The following is a 10,291-nucleotide window of genomic DNA, read 5'->3' as shown; positions in this document are numbered from 1 at the left end:
GTGACTGTTTGTAGACTGCAGTCATTAAGTCATTCCACAGATTTTTAGGAACATTTACCTTTTTCCTCCTTCAACCACTGTGTGGTCAGTTTTGCTGTGTGCTTTGGATCATTGTCACGTTAGAAAGTAAACCTTCTTCCCATTAACAACTTTTTGGCATTTTTTTTCCCTCAAGAATTTGACAGTATTTTGCCCCATCCATTTTCATCTCATCTGCTTCAAGATCTTCAAGGTGCATTGTGAAAGCTTTCTTGTGGAGCATCTTTTTCCATACAAGCCACATTTGTGGAGAATTTGTGATATTGTTGTCACATGCACACAATGACTACTTTTTGTCATAAATTCCTGCAACTGCTTCAGAGTTGCTGTAGGTCTCTTGGTCGCCTCACTGACCAGTTTCCTCCTGGCACTTTTATCCAGTTTGGAGCAACGTCCTGATCCAAAGAGGGACTATGTTGTACCTGATAACTTCCATTTCTTAATACTAGACTTTACTGGGCTTCTAGGCACTGATAAAACTTACGATTTTTTTTTGTATCCATTTCCTGACTTGTGCCTATCCACAACTTTATCACTTGGCCACAGCTCCAACACGTTTCCCCATTTTCAATGTTATGTCATGTATTCATTATTGTATATTTCATGATGTCAACTAATTTCACATTTAACACCAATGACACACTGATGCGAGTAATTCTGTACTTATGCAGGCACAGTTTGCATAAGAAATTATGCGTAGATTTGGAGGACGAATAATTCAGCTGTACCGATGGCCTACTTTATGTGTTTACATATGGATATTAAATCTAACTTGCTTTTAAGCTTGTCTGTGGCAGCATTGACAAATGCAAGTGCCATCAAGACAGGACCGATATGGGGTGTACTGGAACATTCAAAATTTGGCCCCAAAATGATTTTGCAAACTGAAATAATAATGTTAGTAATGCCTTGAATTACAAGCGTTTGGTTTAGAATAATGACCTCAAGCACACCCTCTCATCAACTGCAATTACATATAATTAATCAACAAGGAAAATGACCAACACACAAACTGTCAATCGATTAATCTGGTGTATTACGAGTCAAAAATCCACAGCTTGTGAAAATGCCATTCAGATTAGCTTGTAATAAACAGCCTATACATGATTTGTTCTTTTGGGAAAACGTTTATATATAGCATTGTTAACATCATCTGTAACACACCTTGGCTCTGTGATCAATTATATATTTATTCATCAGTCAGTTTCACATAATTTGATGCTTGACCACAGTAAATGAGACGTCTTTTATCAAAAAAGCCACTATCTTAACCATGCTTTATACTTTTTTTAATGCTGAAAAACAAAAAAAGGTCCATAAATAGCTTAATCGGTAAATAAATAAATATCATCATCAATGTCTTTAACAAACAGACTGTGTCAGAGTAAGTCCACGGAGACCTTTCTTCAGACACTGGAGATGGTATGTACAGCGGAGGTCTACACAGTTCATGTCAGGTACCAGGGAGGATCGCGTCATCGTTGCAGGACTGACGCCATTAACACGAAGTGAAGGTCTTCCAGAAGAAGTTTTTGCATGGGGCTTTGCGGTCGCGCTGTGGCAGCTGTGATAACCGGTTGTAGACGGCCCGTTCTTCCAGACGGGACTCCAGGGGCTCCTCCGCATCAAAGGGGACAGGCGCTATCTCCCCATCCAGCACACTGTTGTCTACTCCGTCCAACAGCCCGGAAATCAGCTTCAGGATCAGCTCCTTGCGCTCTTTGCTCAATTCCTGATGAGAAAGCAACTCGACTTGAATTAGAATGCAAGATTTTAAAGGCTTCAGCTATTCATAATAACAATTACATGGCTTCTATAAGTAAAATGATCCCAAAGAGGTCTCTTTTGGACGCTAAACATAAATCCATAAAAGCTACAACTGGAAGCCCGTTTAGATCTCACTCACCCTACTTTGTGCCGGGTTCCTCTCCTCCACTGGAAGCACAGCTGCTGCTCTGACACTATACAGCACCAGCAAAAGAGACACTAGGCTGGACAAAAGCTGCATACTGACAAAATAGTCGAAGTTAAAGTGCGGTCTGAGAAGTGAAGCAAAAACTTTGAAGTCCTTGTAGCTCCTGGTGCAGAGTAAAGCTGGAGAGATCTTGGTTTGTGAGAGCTTCAGGTGGCAGGGTCCTTATATACCTCTCGTTCCAGTCCCCTACCGACGCAGCGGTTGGAGGATGGAGGGGAGAGGGTGGGGGAGTGGGTGGCTTAGGAAATAACAAAAGCATTGAGTAGTTAACCCCCCAACAAGCCAGACGTTGTGCCGGTGGGGAGGACAGCGCCACAAAGCTCACGTCATAGCTCTAAAAATGGTCCCGATTTCAGTTAAAACGGATGCGAGTAGAAAAAAAAAACACTGATGATGACGGAGCTACCGATAACGTGAAGTGAATCTGAAAAGTTCTGTGGGCCGCTCATTGTTTACGCCAATCATGATTTACATTTCTGTAGAGTGGAATGACATGCAGGCAGCGACTCGTGTTTTAGGAAGTACGGCAGTCAAGACGTATGCTGTAATTACGGCACGTTCTCACTCTCAGCTGCATTGTGATATCAATCCAAGGAAATCAAACTTACCCGTTTTGTGGTGTACAGTGGCAGTCTGCTCTCATTCCAACGTGTAATTGAGCACAACTCCTCCTCCTTCTCCGTCAGATTGCCATCGAACCGTCTGGCACCTGGAACAGCTAAGAAAACTGTCTTTATGGAGAAAGAAGATGCTTTTGATCCGCAGATGAATAGAGGCTGAATAACAAGAATTAAGTCTTTCATGGAAATGTAACTGCAGATTTTACCATGTAAGAATATCAAGCAAGACAAACATTCTATAGAGGTTATATAGTCAACACTACAGCAGCAAAAAGCTAGTGTAATAAAATATGAGTTAATTTGGATAGAAAATGGTCCCTTATGGTACAGGTCTTTCTTCATTATTCTGTAAATGCTATCGCCCATTATAGACTAATAACAAGTGTTGAACACATAGAAAAAGTATTAAAGGAGAATTTCAGGGTTCTGGACAGCATTTTAACAAAGCAAAACAGTGAGACCCTTAAAAAAGAAGTGAATAATGTACCAGACTAGTTGGGCAGTGAAAATAAAACATGTCTTGGTCATGTGCTCCTGTCATGTTCTCATTCAGGTCAGCTTTTCTGGTACCCACACACCTCTTTGGATATGCATACACACCCTGCCTAAGTTCACGTAGAAAGAAGCCCTAATACTCATGCTTTAGCACTTTTTTTTTTACAGCAAACAGATATGGACAGACTTCATGGCCCGGGGCTCTGTAGAGATTAACACAGCATTGAGATGAGCTGCCCCAAGCCAAATCATGATGAACTGCGTTTGAAGAATTCATGCCAATTGACCAGTGCCAAACACATCTAACGTTCGCTTTCCAGCCAACTTCAAACATACCTAGCCTCAGAGTAAAATGCCAATCCACATTCTCCTGTTGTCTCAGCGGGAGTTTTGATGACTTCATATCAGTGTTACTAGTTCAAGAGATTTTGCTACTTGAAATAAAATAAACTTTAACTGAAACACACACACATACACACACATTTATGTATATAGTGCCTATGAAAAATATTCATACCACTTCATTTTTTTCACGTTTTGTTATTTTGCTGCCTTATGTTAAACTACTTTAAATCATTTTATTTCCCCACATCAATCTACACTCCATACACCATGATGACAAAGCAAAACAACAGGTTTGTAACAGCTTTGCAAATTTATTAGAAATAAAAAACCGAAATGATTCCATTGCATAAGTATTCATACCCTTTTCTGGGACAGTTGAAATTTCGCTCAGGTGCATTCATATTGCTTGTAGATGTTACTAAACTTTGAGTGGCGTTAACCCGTGGCAAATTCATTTGAATGGGAATAAAATCTCAATAAAAGGTCTAACATCTGAAAACGCATATAAGAGCCGAAACCAAGCCCTGAGGTCAAAACAACTGCCTGTAGAGCTCAGAGACAGGATTGCATCAAACCACACATCTGGGGAAGAGTTCAGATAAATTCTGCTGCACTGAAGATTCACAGAAGCATGTAGCATCTATTATCCATAATGGAAGTAGTTTGGAAACACTAGGACTCTTCCTAGAGCTGGCCTCCTGGCCAAACTGAGCAATCAATGGAGAAAGGCCTTGGTTCGACTGGTGATCAATAAGCTGATGGTCACTCTATTTGAGCTCTATGACCATATGTGACCCTGGACCACAAAACCAGTCTTAAGTCGCTGGGGTATAATTTTTAGCAAAAGCTAAAAAAAACATTGCATGGTTCAAAATTATTGATTTTTCTTTTATGCCAAAAATCATGTCTCATGAAGATATCTTGTAAAACTTAATTTTTTATATGCATTGCTAAGAACTTAATTTGGACAACTTTAAAGGTGATTATCGCAGTATTTAGATTTGTTTTTGCACCCTCAGATTCAAGATTTTCAAATAGTTGTATCTCGGCCAAATATTGTCCAATCCTAGCAAACTATATACATCAATGGAAAGCTTATTTATTCTGATTTCACATGATGTATAAATCTCAATTTACGAAATATGACAAAATCACAACAAAATTACGACAACTTTAACTAAAATTAAATAAAAACAAAAATATTAATGATTCCAAATAAAATAATTCTATAATAGTATCTAATTGATAAAAAATTTGACACTGCTTCATACATCATTCAAGTGGCAAACGTTACTGAGGCTAGTCTAAATAAATAATAAGATAAATAATTACCTGGTGGCAACAGATAAACTGTTTTGTGGTGTTACCCTGTGTAATAGCCTAATTATTAAACACTCTAATGAAAAAGTGTCCACTTTTCCAAAGTATTTTTATTCGTATATTGACTAAAAGGTGGATTTAAAAGGCGAAGGGTCAAAACAACTGGAACAAATTTTTAGGTTTATTAACTGTTGGTCTATAACTGAAGAAACAGCGAAAGGGATGTCATTTTTGCTACATTTGCAATACAATAAACATATGAAGAAAAATTTACCTGAAAAGTGACTCCTGATACAAACATATCCCATACAGCATTGCAGTCAAATAATGCCAGGATGTTTGTAGGCCGAATTTAGTAACACTAGAGCCATCTAGTGGATAGAAAGGCACTTTACAAACAAAAATTTCATTATACAGAACGTAGGTAAATGGTATGAATACGCATAAGGACCTTTGATAAAAAAAAAAGCTGTCATTATGTCACAGTAAAGTTAAGTGCACAATTTTATGACCTAATAAATAAACATAGACTGTAAGCATTGAAATTAATTATAAAATCTGAAGACTATTTAATACTGCTGTTTAATAATTCAAATGTAAGTCATATCAGAATTTTGATAAAACAGATAAAAATAAGGCAGAATCTATGTATAGGCCCAATATATATTTTGCCGCATAACATCTACTGGAGTGGACAGATGTATTTTCTGTCACCAAAAATATTTAAGTCCCACCGGATCTGAAGACTTTTTAAGATCTTTTTTAAGTTAAACTTTATTTAAGACTTTTTAAGGACCGTCGTCGGCCACCCTGTTTATAGGAAATCAATACATTGTGGTTACATCACTTTTATTTCAAAACAACTGAAATTCGCAAAATGAAATTCACATCATAAGCATTAAATGGTAAAAAGGACAGATAAACCCTCTTCCATACTGTTAAACTTGACAATAGTACAAAATAGTTTGTCCTATGCAACTATCCTTAAAAGATGTCTAGCGATCCATTAAATACACAGTTATTTTGTCGTACATTATACCTCCGTAATTCTATTCCATATTAAAACAATGTCTCAGAGTTTGAGTCTTATAGTGTTTCTAATGATAAAAGACATCAAAATCGTTCCATCATACAGAGTCCATCATGATCATGCATTTGCAATACATTTTAGAATATCACTCAGAAAGGCTGCATCCAAAAGACTATTAGAGCTACAAAAAAAAAAAAAAAAAAAATCATCATGTAATGAGACTTGTTCATGAGAGCCAAAGCACACATCACCCACAGAGCCCATATGCCACCTTCAAAGACTAAGAAGGAAAACACAAACCATGTTACATATTAACTGCAGAAAATAGCTTTCAGTTTTGCTAGTTACTGTAAGCATCTTCTGTATAGACTAAATTATAGAAATGCTGAACAGATTCTTATGTTTGACAGTGTACTGTTGATAAACTGACCCATAATATAAAACCTTAATACAGCATGTTAACAAAATCTAAAATTGTTATTGACCTGAAGTCTTCGAAAAGGGTTTATAGAGAAGATATGCAGTTTATTTAAAGCACCTGCATGCTTATTTAATTAAGCAACGCCAAACAAGACAGTTGTAGCATTGCATTCTTTTTTCATACTCAACACAAGTTAAAGAAAGACTGTGGAATCGGTCACACAACATGCATGATTGTCTAATTGTACAGTCCTGAAAGCTTAATGTGGGAAGTGGAATTGTAGAAGGAAACGCAAAAACAACTCGTAAGACAGATGCACTGATGGAACTGGACAGATGAACAGAATTTGCCTACAAAAGGCATTTGCACTCGTCCAGTAGCAGTCTATTGACCAATCGAAAGCCGGAGAGGGATGAGGTGTGGGAGCTACTGCAGCTGTGGTGAGGGTTTTGTTCTGCTTTCACAGAAGGCAGTGTGTTGACAAGGTGGCACCCATGAAGCCATTTACGCTTCACTTAGTACCTGTGTACAGAACAGTGGGTGATTTAATATTCCTTAGAAATGCAAAGTAAGCAGCACAATTAATTGAAAACGATAAGCTGTCCCTCACCTTTCTGGCAAATTCTGGGAGGATGAATGCAGCGCGGTGGATTTCAGGATTGTAATATTTGAGGTTCATGCTCTCGATCTCATCTCTTTGTAGTTCTCGAATTGGCTCACGGAAATTTGTTTTCTGCAATAAACACATTCATTCACTCATTAATGATAGTATTATTACCATCATTTGATAAAAAGTAAACAGTAATTATTACAATGTAAAATAACTTTTATATTTCATATATTTTAAAACATAACTTATTCCTGTGATTTCAAAGCTGAATTTTTAGAAGCCATTATTCCAGATGTTTAGTGTCACATGATCCTTCAGAAATCATTTTGATATGCTAATTAGGTGCTAAAGAAACATTATCATCATCATCAACCCTGAAACCAGTTGTTCTGCTTTAGATTTTTGTAGAAACTGAAAATACATTTTTTTCCAGATTATCTGATGAACAGAAACAGATGCATTTATTTGAAATAGAAACTTTGTAACATTACGGATTGTCTTTACTCTGATCAATTTGGCATCCTTGCTGAATAAGATACAATAAAAAAAGTGTGTGTGTGGGGGGTGCTTACAGATCACAAACTTTTGAACTGTAGTGTATAAACATCAACATGTATTAAAGTGATAAAAGGAATTGTAAAGATACTCAAACAAAAGCAACATTAATGAATGCTTAAAACGTACCGGATTTTTACTGCAAAGCATGAAGCCAATTTGTCCACTTGGATATGTTGGAATGGTGCAGTATGCATAGTCTACTACAGGAAAGAGGGTCTTACAGAAGGTTCGCATTTCCTTGATAAGCTCCAAATGCAACCACTGACACTCTCCTGTGAAATTACAAACAAAAATTACAAACTTGACAAATGCATGTCATTTATATTTTTTGTAGATTTGCAGCTATATCAACCTTGACAACAGAGAATTCCTCCCTCACAAAGTGCCGTTTTCATGAGTTGATAGTAAGACTCTTTGAACAAGCTTTCAGCCGGACCTGTGACAGGGTGAAATAAGATCAGCCTGAAATGAACAGCATGTTTTGTCTGGGAGTCAGAAGCTACATCATTATTTACCAATGCAAAGAAGAAACTTCAACGCCACACATTGGGCTGCATACCAACAGGGTCTGAGGAGTCTGTGATGATGACGTCAAAAGCATCCTGATTCCTTTTCATAAATTCAAAGCCATCACCTACATGCAGAGTAAGTTTGGGGCTGAAGAAGCCTTTTGCCATTCCAGGGAGGTATTTCTTGGAGACATTTATTACATCCTGTGAGGAAAAATAATTCCATGAAATGAATCAGCTTTTTAAAGAATGAAATTATTATATTTAAATTTAAATTATTATTATTATAAGTATATGGCAAAGCCTTTAATGTTTTGAAGTCTCTTATACAGCTGTGTTTATTTGATTTAGAAAAAAAAACATTAAAAATATTATTTGAATGTAAAGTTTTCTATTTTAATAAATTAAAAATTTAGTAATTTATTCATGTGATGGCAAAGCTGAATTTTTAGCAGCCATTACTCCAGTCATTTGTATGACACGATCCTTTCATGAAAGTCACAAAGTTTGGGGTCGGTATGATTTTTTTTTTATGTTTGTAAAAGACATCTCTTAGCCTCTCTAAGGCCGCATTTATCTGATCAAAAATACAGTAAAAACAACAATATTGTGAAATATTATTACAATTTATAATAAATGTTTCCTGATTAATATTATATTTAAAATATATACAATTTAAAAATAAATTATACTTAAAATTTAATTTTATTCCAGTGATGGCAACGCTGAATTTTCAGCATCATTACTCCAGTCTTCAGTGTCGCATGATCCTTCAGAAATAATTTTTGTGATCAATAAGCATGATCAATGTTGAAAACAGTTGCAAATATAAATTTAATGCATCCTGGTTGAATAAAAGTATTAGCCTACTTACTTTATTAAGCTTACAAACCAAAATCTTTTGAAATGGAAGCATACATTCAGGTTTAAGTGGATACAAACCTCATCAATTTCACACTGAACAACAGATTCCACCAGTGGATGCTTGACAACCTCCCTCAGGACACCACCGTCTCCTCCACCAATGATGAGAACCTCACGAAAGGAATGGGGAAAAACAACTAAACCAAAGGGAAATACTGTAGCATACAGAAACTAAGCACCCAAACTGGTTCAGTTCTTCCAAATCACATTTATACGAAGGACAAAAAAAATTAAATCAGGTACCTTCTTTGGGCAAGGATGGCAGCAGAGAGGTAGATTGGCTATCATTTCTTGATAAGAAAATTCATCTCGTTCTGTGCATTGGATGACTCCATCCAAAACCAGCACATTTCCATATGTTTTACTGCACGAAGGGAAGCAATAATTATAATTTTCATACATTAAACAGTTAAACAAACAGGTGGAAAGAATCAAAACACAAATTTAAAATTTTTAAGAGTGGACTAAACATCGGAACAAAGCATGTGTGATTTAAGATGACAGCTGACAGCTCTGGCCTCTCATCATATTTCTTATTGAAGAAACACAATGCACTTGCAAATGCATTTTATTGATTTTCAGAGAAGAGATAATAACAGCAACTCTAAATTAGCATTTACAACTGTATATATGGCTCTAATTGCAGTCTACTGTATTGAGCCAGTGTGTTGATCACCAATACAGCACGAATGAGTGTTTAAATAGATGATAAAGGCCATGGACATGCTGCCAAATAAATGTTCTTTTCATTTTTGAATGTACCACACAATTATGGGGTCAAATATTAGCGCAACTATTTATATTGTTTGTTTTTTTGTTTTTTGTTTTTGACATCAGAATTGGTGCAGTGTAATGTTTTGATAGTAGAAAATGCGATCTCATAGTTTGAACTCTCAGTGCCACGCCAGACTTACAGCAGGCGATGCTGTTAGCAGGCTAGCTTCAGCCACCCACACACACCAAGAGACCCAAAAGCCAACGTGCTTTCTAAGTGAACACCGAGAAAAACGAGGAAATCACAGCATCTCCATCAGCTGTGACCGACAGCTTCACTTACACGCTGCCAGAAAACACTGTACGTTAGCGAACGTGCTAAGTTAAGCCACTCTGCTGCTGGACTCACCTTTTAAAGACCATTACATCCTGGAATTTAGATTTTTTATGATACAACTCTTCCTCCACTTGAAGACTCATCGCTTGACCAGGCCATAAAGTGCATGTTTCGGTGAACCACCCGTCTTTGATGATGTCCATTGCCGGGGGGTTTAAATGTAAGCGGTGGTAGGTTGTGATAGTCTGATCAAACCGGTCCACTGACTCTGCGATTGTTACTGGAGATCTTGAGCGCTCAGCGCCGATTGACACGTTGGGCGTTCTCTGCACCGCAACCGAACCCAAGAAATTAGAGGCGACCAATGGGAGCAGGCCGACGTCATAAACGTGCA

At 37.1% G+C, this 10,291-nt stretch overlaps 2 protein-coding genes across 3 annotated transcripts; both read right to left on the bottom strand.

Annotated features, from left to right (window-relative positions):
• Positions 1–1,057: 1,057 nt before the first annotated feature.
• sst7 (somatostatin family member 7) lies at positions 1,058–5,129 on the bottom strand. Of its 2 annotated transcripts, none has more exons than XM_052541446.1 (4): positions 5,069–5,129; positions 2,623–2,732; positions 1,946–2,048; positions 1,058–1,771 (listed from the first exon to the last, which is right to left on the bottom strand). In XM_052541446.1, the coding sequence occupies exons 2-4, from the start codon at positions 2,655–2,657 to the stop codon at positions 1,538–1,540; spliced, it is 372 nt and encodes a 123-aa protein (XP_052397406.1). In that variant the 5' UTR covers positions 2,658–2,732; positions 5,069–5,129; the 3' UTR covers positions 1,058–1,537. The 2 variants fall into 2 exon arrangements, with proteins under 2 accessions (XP_052397406.1, XP_052397407.1); XM_052541447.1 differs by having other exon boundaries at positions 1,946–2,252; positions 5,069–5,083.
• A 497-nt stretch (positions 5,130–5,626) lies between these two features.
• On the bottom strand, positions 5,627–10,224 carry srm (spermidine synthase). Its single transcript, XM_052541479.1, has 8 exons — positions 9,970–10,224; positions 9,090–9,210; positions 8,865–8,957; positions 7,973–8,126; positions 7,766–7,849; positions 7,540–7,685; positions 6,856–6,978; positions 5,627–6,767 (listed from the first exon to the last, which is right to left on the bottom strand). The coding sequence occupies exons 1-8, from the start codon at positions 10,098–10,100 to the stop codon at positions 6,750–6,752; spliced, it is 870 nt and encodes a 289-aa protein (XP_052397439.1). The 5' UTR covers positions 10,101–10,224; the 3' UTR covers positions 5,627–6,749.
• Between the last annotated feature and the right edge of the window lie 67 nt (positions 10,225–10,291).

This window comes from Carassius gibelio, chromosome A23, assembly GCF_023724105.1.
Source record: "Carassius gibelio isolate Cgi1373 ecotype wild population from Czech Republic chromosome A23, carGib1.2-hapl.c, whole genome shotgun sequence".
NCBI lineage: Eukaryota > Metazoa > Chordata > Actinopteri > Cypriniformes > Cyprinidae > Carassius > Carassius gibelio.
Note: the sequence above shows the minus strand (reverse complement) of the source record. Positions and strands in the feature narration are given on the sequence as shown.